Source organism: Macrobrachium nipponense, chromosome 22, assembly GCF_015104395.2.
Source record: "Macrobrachium nipponense isolate FS-2020 chromosome 22, ASM1510439v2, whole genome shotgun sequence".
Lineage (NCBI taxonomy): Eukaryota > Metazoa > Arthropoda > Malacostraca > Decapoda > Palaemonidae > Macrobrachium > Macrobrachium nipponense.
In genome coordinates, this window is record NC_087213.1 from 55,427,444 (window position 1) to 55,446,225 (window position 18,782).

At 44.2% G+C, this 18,782-nt stretch overlaps 2 protein-coding genes across 4 annotated transcripts in view; one reads left to right on the top strand and one right to left on the bottom strand.

The window, feature by feature from the left end:
• The window catches only part of LOC135198691 (E3 ubiquitin-protein ligase TRAIP-like), a gene marked incomplete at its 5' end in the record, with an annotated part of 425,152 nt that overhangs the window by 334,278 nt on the left and 72,092 nt on the right, over window positions 1-18,782 (bottom strand).
• LOC135198844 (E3 ubiquitin-protein ligase TRAIP-like) overlaps window positions 1-18,782 on the top strand; it is a 65,591-nt gene that overhangs the window by 25,149 nt on the left and 21,660 nt on the right. The window contains exons 6-7 of the mRNA XM_064226814.1: window positions 6,460-6,573; window positions 15,760-15,871. Of these exons, the coding sequence (XP_064082884.1) occupies window positions 6,460-6,573; window positions 15,760-15,871 (226 nt within the window). The remainder of the gene's footprint in view (window positions 1-6,459; window positions 6,574-15,759; window positions 15,872-18,782) is intronic.

Genomic DNA, 18,782 nt, shown 5'->3' on the forward strand with positions numbered 1-18,782 from the left:
TAAACAGCAAAAATGGGAATGTTGTTACGGCACTTCAAAAACAAGAAAAGCTGACACATGATTATGCTTTATAAAACATATGTTCGTAGTCCACTTGAATATTGCAATATGATTATGGTACCCACACTATCAAATGGATATTGCACAAATAGAGAGTGTACAAAGGTCCTTTACAGCTAGAATAGAAGAAGTTAAGGGACCTAGACTACTGGGAAAGACTACAATTCTTAAAATTATATAGTCTGGAAAGGAGAAGAGAACGCTACATGATTAATTCAGGCATGGAAACAGATAGAAGGAATAGCAGAAAATATCATGGAACTAAAAATATCAGAAAGAGCAAGCAGAGGTAGATTAATAGTGCCCAAAAATATACCAGGAAAAATAAGGAAAGCACACAGGACATTAATCCACTACGCACCAGCATCGATAATGCAGCGTCTATTCAATGCGTTGCCAGCTCATCTGAGGAATTTATCAGGAGTGAGCGTAGATGTGTTTAAGAATAAGCTCGACAAATATCTAAACTGCATCCCAGACCATCCAAAGATTGGAAGATGCAAAATATACGGAAGATGTACTAGCAACTCTCTGGTAGACATTAGAGGTGCCTCACACTGAGGGACCTGGGGCAACCCGAACAAGATGTAAGGTGTAAGGTCTGTAAGGCATCTAGAGTCTGGTAGGAGTCGTGTGCATGATAGACGGCCTACTGTTAGCCGCTCCCCGCAAGGTAGGCGCCAAGAGCCTACTGCACATAGATCTCCTAGTAGGCGCTCGCCTCTTTTAAGGCGTCATACTCCTGATTATTCTCCTAGGGGCAGACAACAAGAGTCTTTCAAGCGCCCTTCTCCGTGTAGGCGCTCTCCCCCGCTTCTAGGCGCACTTCTCCTGACCGTTTGTCTCTTGGTAGGCACCAGGAATCCCGGAAGCGCCCTTCTCCAAGTAGGCGCTCGTTAGTTTTGAAGCGCCCTCTCCTGAATGTTACCCTCTTGTTAGACGTCAAGAGTCCTCGCAAGCAGCCTTCTCCTAGTAGGCGCATTTCGCCTTCAGTCGGACTTCCGTTGATCGTACGCAACTGGACAGGTATGGAGAGCCGCGCCAAGCGCTCTGCTCTCGATAGGCGCTCTTCTCCTGGCAGCCGCTCGCCTCAGGATAGGCGCATAGAGTATAGTAGACGCTCGCCTCCTCGTAAGCGCCCTGTGGATGTTTCCGAGGATTCTCGGAGTAGGAGCCCTACCTCTCCTTCGGCTGAGATTCCGTATACCTCGAGAGGGAGTCTCATCGATAGACTTCCCAGATCTTCTCATCGTTCTCCAGTGGATGTGAACTCTTCTAAGAGAGGGCGTTCTCCAACCTCTCGCTCAACTCCTGCTAGGATCCCTTCGTCACATAAGGATCTTCCGCGCTCGCCTCGAGAAGAACGTCCTAGAAGGTTCGGATGAGGAACCGAACACTCTGCTGCTGTCTCTTCTTACAAGAAGCTTACAGAGCTACTTTTACAAGTTTTTGGGGATTCCCTTACGCCTACGGCTCCTCCTTCTCCTCACTCACTTTTTTCAACGGCGAAGACAGCGAAGAGTTCTTCTTGTGTGAGGATGAAGCCAACTCTTTCTATGAAGAAGGCACTGAGGAGTTTTTGGTTCCTGGATGGCTTCCAAAGAAGAAGCGGGGAAAACGATGTTCGCTTTTCCTCCTTCGAAGTTATCAGGACGCGCTGGTTTCTGGTACGAAACAGGAGAGCCCTTAGGATTGGGTCTACCGTCTTCGGCTGATTCGGATTTTTCGGCACTGGTAGATTCGACAAGGAGAACTGCCCTTAACTCTGCTAAGATGACTTGGGCAATGAATGAATTGGATCATTTGCTCAAGGTATGTTTAGAGTGCTAGAAGTATTTAACTTCCTTGATTGGTCGTTGGGAGTCCTAGCCAAGAAAATTGAAGTGCCAGAGTCAATTTCGCCAGAAGATCTTATGTGTGTTTTGTCTTGTATGGACAAGTCGGTAAGAGACGGAGCGAGTGAAATCGCCTCCCTTTATGGGGCCGGGATCGTGAAGAAGAGGTCGGTTTATTGTTCCTTCTTAACGAAGTCGGTCTCCCATGCTCAGAGGTCTTCTTTGCTGTTTTGCTCCTCTGTCTACTCAGTTTGTTCCCGAAACATCGAGTGCAGGGACATTTCGAGGTCACTTTCGGCCCAAAGCCACCCAGGACCTTTTGGCACAGTCGGCAAGAAAACTCGCCCTTCCTTCCCTACTAAGGCTAAGAAGGAAAAGGCAAGTGTTTCGAGAACCCTTTCGAGGGGCATCTTCATCAAGAAACTCTACGTTTTAGAGGTCGTAGACCTTCAAGAAGGGGTAAGACTTTCGCCAAGTCTGTTAAGGCCCCCAAATAACTTGCAAGTCCTTCAATCAACGGTGGGCGCCAGACTCTTAGAGTTTGCAGAAGTCTGGGCCCAAAAGGGGCGGATCCTTGGACCCTTTCTATTTTGAGGAGAGGTTTACCTCATCCCTTTCGTCGAAAGACCTCCCTTGACGGCCATCCCAAGGGAACTGACGGCCAGGTACAGAGACCCCATCATGAATCAAGCTCTCCATCTAGCAGTAGATCAGATGCTGGAGAAGGGGGCTATCGAACTAGTGACAGACCATCATTCTTCGGGCTTCTACAACCGCCTTTTCCTAGTTCCGAAGTCCTCAGGGGGATGGAGACCGTGTTGGATGTAAGCGCCCTGAACTTCTTCGTAGAAAAGAAAAGAGTTCACGATGGAAACGCCTTCATCAGTGCTGGCAGCACTTCGTCCAGGGACTGGATGGTTTCCCTTGGATTTACAGGACGCTTACTTCCACGTACCGATCCATCCTTCCTCGAGGAAGTTTCTCAGATTCATGATGGGGGGGGAAAATTTTTCAGTTCAGGGCTCTGTGTTTCGGCCTCTCGACGGCCCCTCAAGTGTTCACGGGGATTTTGAGGAATGTGGCTCAATGGCTTCATTTGAAAGGGGTGAGGATATCCATGTACCTCGACGATTGGCTAATAAGGGCCAATTCAGAAGATCGTTGTTTGAAGGACTTACAAGTAACTTTAGAATTGACGAGGCTTTGGGACTTCTCGTCAATTTCAAGAAGTCATCACTAATTCCCGAGCAAGAGTGTGTGTATCTCGGGATACAGATGACTCTCTGAGTTTTCTGGGCTTTTCCCTCTGCAGGAAAGGATAGCCCGAGTATTCGAGAGAGTAACAACCTTCTTAGGGAAAGAAGTATGCACAGTGAGGGAGTGGATGAGTCTGCTGGGTACGCTCTCCTCTCTGGAGCAATTCGTTTTCCCTAGGAAGGTTGCACCTGAGACCACTCCAATTCTTTCTTCATCGGAATTGGAGTCGTCGTTCTCAGGATTTGACGTTCTCCCCTGTCGTATCCCAGGACATCAAGAACATCTCTTATGGTGGAACAGATCCCAACCTCTTTGCGAAGGGACTGTCTCTTCAATCTCAGACCCCCAACCTGGTGTTGTTCTCCGACGCGTCGGACATGGGGTGGGGTGCAACTCTGGGAACCAGCGAAGTGTCAGGTACCTGGGTGGGGGTGGAACCAGGTAGCCTTGGCACATCAACAGAAAGGAGTTGATGGCTGTGTGGTTGGCTCTGAAGGCTTTCGAGCCCAAAGTCAGAAGATCGGTAGTTGCAGCTCAACGCAAACAACACTACAGCTCTGGCATACATCAGGAAAAACAGGGGGGGCGGGACGCATTCCTTCTCCCTGTACGAGACAGCAAGAGACCTTCTTCTGTGGGCAGAAGAAAGAGGAATCAAGCTTCTCACCAGGTTTCGTGCAGGGAGAAAGGAATGTAAGAGCAGATCTCCTCAGCAGGAAAGAAGATCAGGTCCTTCCCACAGAGTGGACCCTTCATCTGGATGTATGCCAAGAGCCTGTGGGAAGTTATGGGCAGGCCACACATAGACCTCTTTGCCACGTCAAAGAACAAGAGGCTGGATCCTTACTGCTCTCCGATATCAGATCCCAGAGGCAGTAAGCAATAGATGCTCTTCTTCTAGACTGAACGGACTCGACGTCTACGCGTTTCCCCCCTTCAAGATCCTGGGGCTAACCATCAAGAAGTTTCGTAGAGTCCGATTCAACGAGAATGACCTTAATCGCTCCCTTTTGGCCAGCCCAAGAATGGTTCCACAGAGTACTGGAATGGGTTGGTGGACCTTCCAAAGATCGCTCCGGCTAAGAGCGATCTACTCAGACAACCCCACTTCGACAGGTACCACAAAAATCTCCTCGCTCTCAGTCTTGACTGGTTTCAGACTGTCCAAAGTTTGGTCAGAGCGAAAGGCTTTTCAGCAACAGCTGCTAAAGCAATCGCAAGAGCGAGGAAGACCTTCCACCTTGCGTGTAATACCGTCAAAGTGGGATGTCTTCAGACGTTTGGTGCAAGAGAAGAACATTTCCTCTTCCAGTACCTCTGTGACCCAAATTGCGGATTTCCTTATTTTTCCTCAAAGAAGAATGTCATCTGGTTGTGTCAACTATTAAGGGATACCGCAGTATGTTGGCGGCGGTATTTCGGCATAGAGGCTTAAATATATCCGATGATAAGGACCTGCATGATCTTATTAGATCATTTGAAACCATTAAGCGTCCTCATGTAGTACCGAACTGGAATCTAGACGTAGTCCTACAATTCCTTGGATCGTCTAGATTCGAACCTCCTGGCTTAGCCTCTTCAGGATTTGACGAAGAAGGCTATCTTCCTTTTGCCCTAGCTACAGCTAAGAGAGTGAGTGAGCTCCAAGCTATTGAGGGCAATGTAGGGTTTTAAGGAAGATTCTATGGTGTGTTCATTTCTTCCAAGTTTCCTGGCAAAGAATGAAAACCCATCACGCCCTTGGCCCAGGAGCTTTGAAGTTCGTAGTTTATCTTTTCTAGTAGGGGGAAGAGCCTGAAAGAACTCTTTGCCCTATGAGAATTATGAAGTATTTCCTTAAGAGGAAGGAACAACTTAAGGCTAATCAAGCATGTTCTTTGGTGCTCCGTAAACCGGACCCCCCACTCGGCCCATGTCGAAGAAATGCTCTTTCCTTTTTTCTGAGAAAGCCTTATTACAGAGGCACATGTTGCCTGTAAGGAAGATCATTTTAGACTACTGAAAGTGAAAGCTCACGAGGTGAGAGCCATCGCAACTTCGCTTGCATTCAGAAAAAATATGTCTGTGCGGAACTTGATGGAGGCGACTTTTTGGAGATGCCAATCGGTTTTCGCAAACCACTACCTACGTTGATTGTAAAAATCACATATGATAAATGCTTACGCCTTGGGTCCTTTCGTATCGGACGGATTCGGTGCTGGGGCAGGAGCTGAAACTTATCCTGTGTAAATTTTTTTATAGTTACCCTATATTTTTTATTATATTGTTGTTTTTGGTTGTCTGAAAGAGGTTTGCAGAGGCACCTCTTTTTGTCGTAATATTAACCCTTTGATTTTGGTTAGGGGTGGTCTGGTGGGTTTTTTGGCTCCTTGCAGAGGTAGTGGTAAGGATCTGTTAGGTAAGCGGACAAGGTCCCTCTAACAGCATCCGACTTGGATTCTACCACAATAGGGATCACATATCCCAGTGGTAGATCCGAGAGTCTTTCAGCATCAGTCCACCGTCCTAGCTGTAGCTCTCCAGGCAATGCAGACTCAGAGATAGTATCTATGAAGTCTTCATCCTGAAAAGGTGAGAACCAAGGTTTTTATATCCTACAACATTAGTTGTTTCCCGTCTTACCTGTATTATTGAGCTGTCTCTTACCCTCCACCAAGGGTGGCCAATCAGCTAAGTATATATCTGTCAGGGAAGTTTCATGTACAAAAATGATATTGTTAAACATACAATAAAGTTTTGTACCATACTTACCTGGCAGATATATACGATTAATGGCCCACCCAGCCTCCCCTCAGGAGACGAGGTGGAAGAGAAAAATCTGACAAAGCTTACGGGAGTGGTTCGTACATCCGCCACCCAGCGGCGGGTAAGGGTAGACCACCTGACCTACCTGTCGCGTGTGCCGCGAGATTTGAAATTCTGTCGGGAACGTCGGAGACTATAGCTAAGTATATATCTGCCAGGTAAGTATGTACAAAACTTTATTGTAGTTTAACAATATCATTTTATCATGAAAATAACATTTTGCTTTGTTAGCTTTTTTTCAACATTTCCAAGATATATTATTATATATTTAAATATAATAATGTGCAAACCATTTTTTTTATTTTTTCAAGCTTTACTCTGTAAGTGTAATTTTTGTAGTCTTATCCAAGTGATTTCTTTTTCCTTTTTTTTTTTTGTTTTTTTCTCCCTGTCCTTTTGTCTTTCTGTTATATTCCTTAGCCTTTTTATTCACTCATATGAAGTCAGGAAACCAAATTTAGATTATCTGAAACTGAACTTTACGTAATCTTTTTATTTCCAGTATTCAATTGATTTTATCTGGAACCGCCAAAGATGTGGAGAGCATGCTGTCATCTTACAGTGACAGCTCTGAAAGCGTGAGGTCACTAGCTACATTTTGTGCTCTTCTCAAAAAGTAAGTAAAACAACTGAGGGAATTCTCTCTCTCTCTCTCTCTCTCTCTCTCTCTCTCTCATCTCTCTCTCTCAAACCTCGTCTCAACTCTCTCTCTCTCTCTTCTCTCTCTCTCTCTTCATATTCTGCAACAGTTCAGTCATCTGAATAATGTATAGATAAATTTTTTTTGTGAGACATACAGTACATAGTCTACATTAATTTGTTGTCATATGGAATGAATGATTGGTCTTGAAACAATCAGTTTTGTTCATGAAACTTACCTGTCAGATATATAGTATAAGCTGTATTCTCCGAAGTCCGACAGAATTTTCAAAACTCCCGGCACACGCAGTGGGCGGCCATGGTGGTTAGTACCCATTCCCAGCCGCTGGGAGGTCGGATATCAGGAACCATTCCCATTTTCTATTCAGATTTTTCTCTGTCGCGGTAGTGAAAACCACCTGTTTCCATTACTCCCGCCTAGGGATTTTGAAACTTCATTAGCCACTTAAGTATCCTACTTATTTTTTTTGAATGATTGACTTGGATTTGTGGCTAGGCATACGCTATCATAAATTAATTAAAATTTTTTCATTGCATATGATGTCTGAATCTAGTTAGCCTAGTTTCAGACTTTGTTGTCTTGCAACGGGTAAGGGGGGCTACGAACCTTCGGTAGACACTCGCTTAGTATATATACATGACGTTTACATGTTTTCTTTGTTGAAAGATCAATGTAATTAGTGTAATGTTGACTGATTCCGATCCGAAAGAAGACGTATGATTCGTATGTACACAAATGAGAGCGTGATAGAATCAGGAGGTCTTCCTCCACAGTAAACAGAAGATAGGATAATGAACCTACTAACCTCCAGTAGACTTTATTTTACCTAACCCTGTGGTATGGCTTACGGGCCTAGAGGAAGTGTCTGTGAGAGGTAATGCCCTTTCTATTATGGTGGATTACATCAAGTAAGCTTGAAAAAGTGCTCGCTCTCCAATCAGTGTTGTGAGTGTAGTGATGTTGAATTTTGCCCCTAGTGTTGTGGAGGGGGCGTCAGATCGGTCCTATAACGCCTCTAGGTCTAAACCTCTGTCGGACTCCCAGGACCAGGGAGGGGGCAAGTTGAAAACCGAAGGAGGGTTACGGGAACCCCCCACCGATCTGGCGTCCCTTCGGCAGGATCTGAAGACGCTTCCAAGGCTGCCAAAGATCGTGCACGTGCACGAATCATGAAAGATTGCTTCTCGTCCTCCGAGGCGTCCTCCCCGCAAGGTTGGAAGCTCTCGGAAGGACTCGCCTCCCTCTAAAAAACAAAAAAGCAGCTTTAGAGAAGAAGGATGCTTCATGTCCTCTCTCTCGTCAGGAGGAAGCGTCAGAGTTACTGATCTGGCGTCCTTCGGCATGACTTAATATTGATAAGCGTGACAAAGACGCAAAATGTCGCACAGGCGGCTGTCGTCTTGGTGTCAAGAGATTAAAGATGTCCTTAAGGCAGGACCCCTCACGAGGTACGCCTTTCGAGACATTTTAACGCTCTATGAGAGGAACGGAACGTCTTTACTCTTGTAGCAAGGATTGTTTTTTTTTCTTGCTTTCCAAGACGCTCCCCTCCCTCCTCCCCTCATGGCGCTATGTATACGTTATGTGACGTTCGCTTTACTACGAAACGGGATATTGTTCAAGCTCATAAGCTTGACGTCCAGCAAGCTGATTTGCATAGTCAAACAGCTCGCCAAGACGCCTCTTACTCGTCCCTAAGGGACGCTCTGTCAGCGGACAGAGATGACACTGGACAGACTATCCTCATTTTCGACAGGAGAAGGGCAAAGAATTCCTCATACCCAAGAACATACAGGCGTCCTTTTAAATGCCCTTCTGCAGTGTCGATGAGCGTGACAAAGACGCAAGATGTCGCACAGGCGGCCGTCGTTTTTTGTCAAGAGTGGCCCTTGATGACGATCACCGTACTTATGCTTAGGACTGCTCGCGTTTCATGAGCGGCTCTCCCTTCGCCAGGAAGCCTCTCAGGTTACTCATGTTGACGCATGTCATTCACTATGACGCTTCCCTTGATGTTCGTCGCTCTTCTATTCCGGACGCTCTTCAAGACGCTCAAAGAATGCAATCAGGACGTTCGGCAAGCACCTCGCGAGGATGCCTTTCGGAAAGCTCGGCGTTCCTTTTTTGAGCGCGTTTTTGGATATGTTCATTTGCATTACTAAGACGCAAGATGTCGCACAGGCGGCCACCGTCTGTGTTAGAAGGTAACGAAGGTCTTTAAGGCCGTCTTGGAGACGATAGCCTTACGTCTTCCTATAGTTGCTCTCACACTTCAGAGCATCGCGTGCGGCTCTCCAGGACGCTTCTCGGGTGCCTTTTCATAGCATCAGGGCGCTCGATAAGATCCTCTCTGAGATGCCGTTCAGATCCCTTGGTGTTCTATGCACCAATTCGCTCGGTAAGACGCTCGCGAGGACGTCTCTTCAAGACGCTCAACGTCCTAAGCATTGAGACGTGAGGAAGCTTTTGCAGATGCTCGACGTCCTACACGAAGAGACGCTCATCAGGACGCTCGGGAAGATGCTCGACGTCATAAACATTGATAAGCTCTTTGGAAGACGCTCGATGTCTTACACATCTGGACCGCTCACCCCAGGACGCTAGCGAGGACGCTCGCCAGGACGCTAGCGAGGACGCTTTTTGAAGACGCTCGGCATCCTACAACGTCCATGACGCTCGGTAGAGCACTTTCCAGGACGTCTTCAGAACGTAGGCCCGTCCTACGCATTAAGACGTTCGGCAGGATTCCTGCAAGAACGCTCTTCAAGAGGTCGTCGTCGAAGAAGAGGAAGGAGTTTGGTCTCGTCAAATGTCTACTTCGCTTTCTACGAAGGGAGCGTTCAATAGAATCCATGACTTGATGAATTCCAGGAAAACTGTAAGCAGATTTCGGTGTCATAACACGCCTCGTCTGCTTTCGGATTGCGCTGCCGAAGGGGAACAATTAATTGGTCTTCCTGTCGTGAGCCCAGTCTCTAATCAGGATCCTGCCCCTTCCTCGATTTCTGCAGGAATCCGGAAGGCTATATGCTCGAATTCCTGGATTACTTTCCGTCATGCAATTGGGTTAGTTCTCATTGACAAAGTTCTTAATAACATTTTATCGCATAAGCGGATAAGTAACAAAATTTCGAAAGAGCTCTCATTCATTAGTCAGAGGCTCATCCAGGAAAAAGACTTATAGACTACGTCCATGAAGTCTTATGTCCAATATCATAAGAAGCTTGAACTTTCCTTTTCGATCTTCTCGTTCTCACTTGAGGATTTCCAATTTAAATAATATTAATTCCTTCTCTTTGCAAAGAAACGAACGAAGAGTCGATCCATTCTCTCTCTCGTTCCTCGTCGAGGAAAGAATGTAGTAGAGAATTAGATGTTCAAGTGACTACCAATACTTACGTATTTATCTTTGCGTCATATTACTAATGTAAAGTTCAAGTCATATACGCATATTGTAGTTACCTCTACAGATGGCAACCGAAAGGACTGTTATTTTAAGTGTATTTAATCGGTCCTTCCTGCAAAACTTCCAGGAGTTCCGGTGTAAGGACAATGCTTAAAGGTATTGTTGCAACAACACCAACTCAGCTTCTGCATCTAGCAAATTATGTTTCGCTTAAATATGCCTGCTTGAGAATTTCCTTCTGATCGATAATAGTAACAAACCTATTCCTTCGTAGAAGAGAGTAGCTGGTAACTCAGGCAGAATAGTGCGAGACGAGTGGTTTGCTGTCATTGTGGATGACGCAGTATATTTCAATCGTTACTCCCGGCAACTTTGCCAGGAGTTTCCGATTTAACATTTGGTTAATTAAGCGTAATGTTACGACAACACAAAATCAGCTTCTGTATTTAGCGATTCCTGTTCGCTTAAATATGCCAACTTGAGAGTTTTCTGTTCAATAATGGAAAAATCTATTCCTTAGATGAATAGAATAGCTGGCAACTCGGCATAAGACTGCGAGAAGGTTACATAAGCTGCTGCCTGTAACTGTCACAGTGTCACACTGTCACCACTCAGTTTTAAGGTAGCTTGTTGTTTATGCTCGGAAGGGTCGTTTACATCTCTCTCTCCCGCGGGATTGATTGACGAACCGTATCTCTGCCCTACAATCATGACTTCCGCCTCGGGTTGAGGGGATTTCTGGTAATCATGAATAAACGACTTCCTTTTGCTAAGAAAATTTTCAACAGAGATATCTCTTAGACATGTTCGGCGCTGCTTACCGCACTGTAAACAGAATTCTGTACGAGTCTACCGCAGCATAGCACTATAATAATGCTCTCCTGCTTATGCAAAGCGCAGCCTTAATAGGGAAGGAAGCATGCTTAGTGAGGGAATGGATGAGTCTGCTGGGGACCATTTCCTCCGCTGGAGAAGCTTGTTTCCCTGAATAGACTGCCATTCAGACCTCTACAGTTTTTTTCCTACAGGAGAACTGAAATAACATCAAAGATCTAGAGATAATTCTAAATGTCTCTCAATGGGTTAAGGATCACCTCAGGTGATACTGAGACGGTGCCAGGCATCCGGACAGAGGTCCTGGCACATAATCTAAAGAATTGGAAGCAATTTGGTTAGCTCTCCAGTTCCTCGAAGAGTGAGTTTTTGGTCGAGTGGTCCAAATCATCTCAGATAATTCCGCAGCTCTCTCATATCCCAAGAAGAGAGAGATGGTTATCGGCATAGGCACGGAACGTAACGATCCTTAAGAGGTTCGTTACACGATTGCACGTCCGTGCGGTATCTTCTCGATCGACGGCAGCAACTACTGACGTTTGAGTAATTCCTCGCTTAGAAGTATGTCGAGAGTTTGTGGAGACTTTGGGGACTCCTTTCGTAGATTTCTTTGCATATTGAAGACGAAAAAGCTTCCTCTACGTTGCGCCCTTCCCTTATTCTTGATCCGAGAGCGGGTAGTAAGAGACGCCCATCCTTTAGTAATGGAATGGGGATAGTTGGTTAGCCTTTTTCCCCTATTCAAAAGCTTAGGAAATATAATAAGATAATCGCTGGCGTCAGAGGGAGCGAGAAAGATGCTGATCGCCCCATGTTGGCCTTTGAGAGGCTGGATTCACAGAGGTCACGTCCTTCAGAGAGCACTTTCCAAGGACCCTTCCCGAGAGAATCGGTCTACTCTAACAGCCTCACTTCGAGAGGTACCTAAAATCTCTCCGCTCTGAGTCTGAATGCATTCAGACTGTCAAGAAGCGAGAGGATCTTCAAGATTAATTGCAAGTCTCATTGCCAAAGCAAAGCAGTGCTGCATATTTTGCAGTGTACCAATCGGAGTGGGCCGTTTCTGGACATAGGGCAGGAAGAATGACTGTTCCTCCACCTCTGACATCTGTGAATTACTTTACCGCCTTCCCTTTCCGTCTGAAGTATGGGATAAGCTAGCAGTTCCAACGATTGTAGAATACGGAAATATGTTGTTGACGGCCTTTAGGCTCAGAGATTCGGATCTGTCAAACAACAAAGCCCTTCACGATCTTTGAGGTCTGTGGAAATCTTGAAATTGTCTAGATCGAAGCTTCCGGCATGGAACTTAGACGTAGTATGAAGTTCCTGATGTCAAAGCATTTCGAACCTCTCCTTTCTGTAAACTTAATATACGTGACCAGAAAGGCTAATTTTCTAACCACTCTAGCTACGGCAAAGAGGGTTAGTGAGGTTTTAGCCATCATCAGAGGTTTTGGCTTTAGAGGACATAATTCGGTGCGTCCTCTAAGCCTTCCGTTCTTGCTAAGAACAAAAAGCCCGTCTAACCCTTGGCCCAGAGGCCTGGAGATCAAGGGGATGGTATAAATTATTGGGCAAGAGCCAGAGAGAGTCCTGTGCCCTGTCGGGGCTCTCAAGTTTTATCTTGATAAAACTAAAGAAAGTTGAGGTCATTCCGTAAAAAGACCAGACTTGCCCATGTCGAAGAACGCCCTGGCGTTATGGTTAAGGAGTTCTTTTAAAGAGGCTCATTCACTATGTTTGAACAAAGATTTGAAATCATTTAAACTGAATGCTTATGAGGTGAGGGCGCGGCCTCGGAAGCATTTCAACAGAGCATGACACTCAGTAATATCCTGAGTGCCACGTTTGAGCGAAGCAACTCTGTGTTCGCTTCACACTCCCGACGGGATGTGAAGACGACATATGAGATCTGCGAGTCGCTAGGACCATACATATCCGTAGAAATATTATTGGGGGCAGGAAGCAGCACGAATCCTATACTATAAAAGGGATAGGTGTGCTTTTAACTTTGAAGGGTTGGTCGCTTGAGGCGCTTTCCCTTTCTTTAGCCTAGAAGTTATGGGACTAACTTCGATAGGTTAGGTCAGGTGGTGGTTTTAGCTTCGTTGCCCTTACAGTATGGTCAATATGGTCTAGTCACATTGTGGTCACGCTCCCGTTGACAGATCATCTAGAGCGCACCAACTACACAGGTCACTACCTTGTTGGCAACTCTAGTAAAGCAAAAGCAGGCTTCGGTGACAGTAATCAAGAAGTCAGCTATGCTAACAGGTAAGGAACCAAGATGTCAATCATCTGCACTTGAGGTGTTTCCAAAATCCTTCTATTCTGTCCCTTCCCACCTCCAATGGTGGGATTCAGCTATATATATATCTGACAGGTAAGTTTCATGAACAAAATGTTATTGTCATGATACAATAAAGTTTGTTCATACTTACCTGGCAGATATATATAATTAAAGTACCCACCCACCTCCCCTCAGGGGACAGTGGTATGAAAAATCTGAACAGAAAATGGGAATGGTTCCTGATATCCGCCTCCCAGCGGCGGGAATGGGTACTAACCACCTGGCCGCCCACTGCGTGTGCCGGGAGTTTTGAAATTCTGTCGGACTTCGGAGAATACAGCTATATATATATCTGCCAGGTAAGTATGAACAAACTTTATTGTATCATGACAATAACATTTCTATATTGTACTTATTGCTAAGAAATTCGCAATCTCGTGGAAAACGGTTTGTGGAAATAAAAATCTACAATTACAGGCAATCCCTGATTTACGACAGTGGTTCCATTTCTATGCTGTCATAAGCCAAAAATTGTTGTAAGCTGAGACATTGTCAAAAATCGTAAGAAAACCTTAGAAAATATTACATTTAATCCTTTGGGTGTCTTGAAAATGATGTAACCTCCATTTTTATTGAGTTTTTCAACAAAAACCTCCAATTTGTTATCATTCTGCCATTTTGGTGCCATATTTCTTGTATTGGAGTGGCGTTGTAAGTGTCTTAGACCCGGAACATGCGTTGTAAAGTGGAAAATAATCTCTGATGAATATATTTGAAAAGCAGGATCACCTGGAGAAAAGCGACCCCAACACAAGCTGGGGTCGCTTTTCTTCAGGTGGAAAATATTGGGGTCGCTTTTCTTAAGGTGAGGAATTAACAGGGGTACAGTAAGGCCGTGGCGGAACGGCGCTTCGCGCCTTATCAGCATATTTAAAGATTCTTGGCAAGCTCGGTATGTTCTGGCAAGAGGTAATGTTGCGCTGCGCGTGCTAGCCACAGGGGTTACAGTAGGTTTGATTATTTTTGTACTGAAATTGCATGACAGTACGCTTTTAATTAACTATTGATTGTTTGTCTAAATTTGTGTTTTTAACAAATGTTTAATAAAGTAGTTTTTAATGAATATAAATATATTTTTTTCTCCTTTTTTCTATAATATTATGAACTAAAGTGGGTCACCTGAAGATTGGAGACACCAACAAGCAGGGTTGTTTATCTTCAGGTGGAAAATATTGGGGAGGTCGCTTTTCTTCATGAGGAAATTATTGGGTCGATTTTCTTAGGAGAGGAATTAGGGGTCGCTATCTTCAGGTGATCCGAAAAGCATCGTAAGCTAGGAACGTTCATAAGCCAAACCTGTCTTAACCCGGGGACTACCTGTATAAAATAAATTATGTATACTATTACTAGGTAAAGTACAAAGTAGACTTTCGATCCTCAGCAGTGTTTACATTAAAATTCGGAATGATGCAACAGCACCTGATCCAGTACTTTTATGTAAAATTCTTCTAAAAAAACTGCCCTCTCGCTTTGTATTTTTATTTTTAATGTAAACACTGATGGCAAACACTGTTCAGGTATTTGAAAGTCTTTGCTTTTGTATTTTACTGAGTACGTACTGTCGTAGTTGACTATATAATTATGGATTTTTATTAAATAGATTGTATTTATTCAAAGGAAACTCATAATCACATAAGTCAATAAAATTGAAAAGTAAATCCACAATAATATGTCTTGTTTGATTTTATTTAAATTACAAAGCAGAAAGCTTTCAGTGACCTGACAAGGAGGACCGTGCAGGCCATCGAAAGCTTTCTGCTTTGTATTTTAAATAACAAAATCAAACAGACATATTATTGTGGATTTACTTTTCCATTGTACTTATTCATATGCAACACACTGAATGAATTTAATTGATGGCTATCATCTGATATTTGGTCTTTAGAGTCATAAAGATGATACGATAGAAGGCGAATTGTTTGCACCCTATTCCCTGTAGCTTGCACAGTCAATCATAGTCATTGTTTAACTGCCCTACTGCTTATAAGGATCCAACAGAAGTATTGTGATTGGATGTGGTGATGAAGGGGAGCTCAGTGAGGACTTTAAACCACAACTTGTGTCCCAAGTCCTGACCTATTTTGCCCCTTTCTTGAAAAATATATTCCTGTCTAGTTTGTTTAGTTTTTGTTGTGTTAAGTGTATTTTTATTATTTAGGAGTCATGGAAATGGAGATTTCTGCCTTTAGCATCTTTTTCACACAACCTCCTCTTCATTAAAGTTTTTAAAATGTTCTCATCATGGTTTTTTTTTTTCTTACCGTGGGCTGTTTTATAGAGGAGTTCAGTGTTCTTTGATGTTTCGACATAATGTACTGCAACCTTTGGAAGGATTTTGTGGGTTATTAATTTCCTAGTGCTACCTATTCATTGTTCACAGACTGATTTGGCTAAAGTAGATTAAATGACAGCCTTAGAGTGCAGTCTCCAGTCATTATTTCATGCATAGATTTATCCTCTGAAGGGATGCTTGCTGCTGCTGTGATATATTTCTTAATTATTCTACTTTCAGGTATTAGATTACTCAGCTTGATTTTCTCTCTTGCAGAGAACTGAATAAATCTTCTGAAGATAAGAACAGATTCAGAGATGAGGCTGCTGCTATGCGATCAAAAGTAAAGGACTTGAGGGAGAAGTGTGCTAGTGCAGTACAGTCTTTGGTAAGTCATTTTTCAAAGCATGTAATCAGATGAATTTGCATTTTATGGTGGCTGAAAATGTCATCTTGGACATAAGCCAGAATACTTGCAGATTAATTTGCATGCTGAATTAAAAGTTCAAAGTTCATTCTTGTAATGTTGTTATTTCCAGGTCACATATGTAAGCTTAGTGATTTTTATTATTTCAGTGTCATAACATAAACATTGTAGTTTTATGCATGACACTTACCTGGCAGGTATATATATAGCTGTATATTTTCTGAAGTCCGACAGAATTTAAAAAAACTTCCGACAAACGCAGTGGTCGGCCAGGTGGTTAGTACCCATTTCCCGCCGCTGGGAAGGCGGGTATCATGGAACCATTCCCATTTTCTATTCATAATTTTCTGTCGCCGGTACTGAAAACACCTGTTTTTCAGTACTTCCGGCTTAGGATTTTGAAACTTACATTTGCCGCTAAGTATCCTAATTGTCTTTTAATTTATTTATTGGACTTTGATGGCTAGGCATACGCTATCTTAAATTGATTTGAATTTGATTTCATTTTTGCATAAGATATCTGAATCTAGTTAGGCTAGTTTCAGAGGGTGTTGTCTGCAAAGATAGGGTGTGGCTACCGAAAGCTTCGGTAGTTCCGCACTTGGGGGGCGCAATTAATCAGTAAACATGTCTATTTCCGTAAGGAAAAGTATGATTCTTATGTACGCAATTAATACAGTAAACGTGTCTAATTCCGTAAGGAAAAAAGTTTGTTTAGTTATGTACGCAATTAATCAATTACGAAAGTCAGGGTAGTGATACTGCTAACCTTCCGGTAGACTTTATTTTGCCTAACGCTGTAGTATGGCCTACGGGTTTATGACTATGTCTGCGAGGAGGTGATCGCTCTCCTTCATTGTTGTGAAAGAGTTCTACTTCTGTTTTTTGTTACGCCTAACCCTGTAATGTTGCCTTCGGGCCCTAAAAACAGTGTCTGTAGAGGTTATTGCCCTTTCTCTTATACTATTTCGATTCGTAAATTAGAATCGAAAGTGCTTGCTTTAGAGGAGCATAGTGAAGTGGCTAAGTGCAGTGACAGTGCCCCTTGTGTAGTGGAGGGTTGCGTCAGAGGGATCGGCCTTATAACGCCTCTAGGTCTATACCTCTGTCGAACTCCCAGAACCAAGGGAGAGGGCATGTCGAAAGCCGAAGGATGGGTTTACAGGGAACCCCACCGATCTGGCGTGCCTTCGGCAGTTTCTGATGAAATCCCCAGACTGCCAAGTGCGTGCACATGCACGAATCCTGAGGATTGCTTCTCGTCCTCCAAGGCGTCCTCCCCGCACAAGGGTTGGAGCTCCTCGGAAGGACTCGCTCCCTCTAAGAAGCTTTATAGAAGAGGACGCTTCACGTCCCTTCTCCCTCGTTATGTGTTTCAGTGAGAAGTAAGAAGGCGAACGAAAGTTGCCTGATCACGTGTACTTCTTTTCCACCAAGAAATAGGAAAAGAAGGCAGTTTCTTTTTTTCTCTCGTTTGTTTTGGACGCCTGTCAGGAGCGTGACGCTTTTCTGCACGCTTATTTGGACGATCGGCTTGAACAGGACGCTCGGATGGACCGCACTCACCAGTGGACGCCGAGCGTCCTCGCCAGTGGCCACCGAGCGCGCACCAGGACGCCGAGCGTCCTCGCCAGTGGACGCCGAGCGCGCACCAGGACGCCGAGAGTCCTCGCCAGTGGACGCCGAGCGCACGCACCACCAGAATGTTTCTTCTGTTGAACTCTTCAAGCTCTTGTTTAAGATTTGAGCCTCAAGAAAGTGAACAGAACTTCGACTTCGCAACCCAGGCAAGACCTCGGGTTTCGTGAATTCAGAGTCTCTCTGTCAATATTATATTGCTTTTTCGCAAAGGTGGATGGAGTTAAGGAAAGCTCAAGGGAAGATCTCGTTTTCTCTACCTCAGTCAAGACTTTGAGATAAGACAGTTACGGTTGGGTTTGTAAAGGCTCGACGTCCTGAACGTCAGGATTTTTCGGCAACGTTCAGTAGGATTCTTGCAAAGGCACTCATCAAAAGGACGCTCTTCAGGAAAGCGCAAGACAGGACTTCCTTTTGCCATACTGGCCATAAATTTAAAGCTTTTTAGACCATCTGAAAGGGTTTTTCAGATGATATTTTTATTTTGTTTAGTTTCTAGTAGAGACTTCCATGCCGATTGAGCATCGTCCGTTCTACCTACCGTAAGCCCAGTCCTCTTAACAGGATTCTTGTCCCTTCCTTGTTTGAGACGGGAATCGAAAAATAAAAGGCTCGACTTCCTGGATTACGTTTTTGTCAATTCAGTGACTTTCCCCCATTGACATTATACTTTCGTTTTGGTCAAGTAAGTGGGTCTCCCCTCATTGCAAAATATCTCTCTGGTACCGTTAATGGGTTAGTTCTCATTGACAAACATCTCATTAACTTGATATTGCGTAAGCGAATAAGGACAAGGTTCGGAAGAGCTCTCCTTCCTCATTCGCAGACTCGTACAATAAATAGACTGGTAGACTACGTCATGAACCGCTTATGTCAGTACTTAAGAAGCTTGAGCTGTCTGCTTCGATTCTCTAAGTTTTGTTATGAAACTTGCCTGTCGATATGTATGTAAGGCTGTATTTCCGAATTCAGCTATATATATGTCTGCCAGTAAGTATGACAAACTTTATTGTGATATATAAAATTTTTTGCCTTGCGTTTTTTTTTACTACTGGTTGGTTCAAGTCATACACGCTTGCTGTAGTTACCTCTTCGGATGGCAACCGAGAGGTCCTATTGTCTACTATTTTAAGGACATTTAATCGTCACTTGCTCCCCTGCAGCCTTCCAGGAGTTTTTCCGATTTATCTTTTACCGTTGTATGGTATGTGTTTCTGACGACAAACGCATCTAT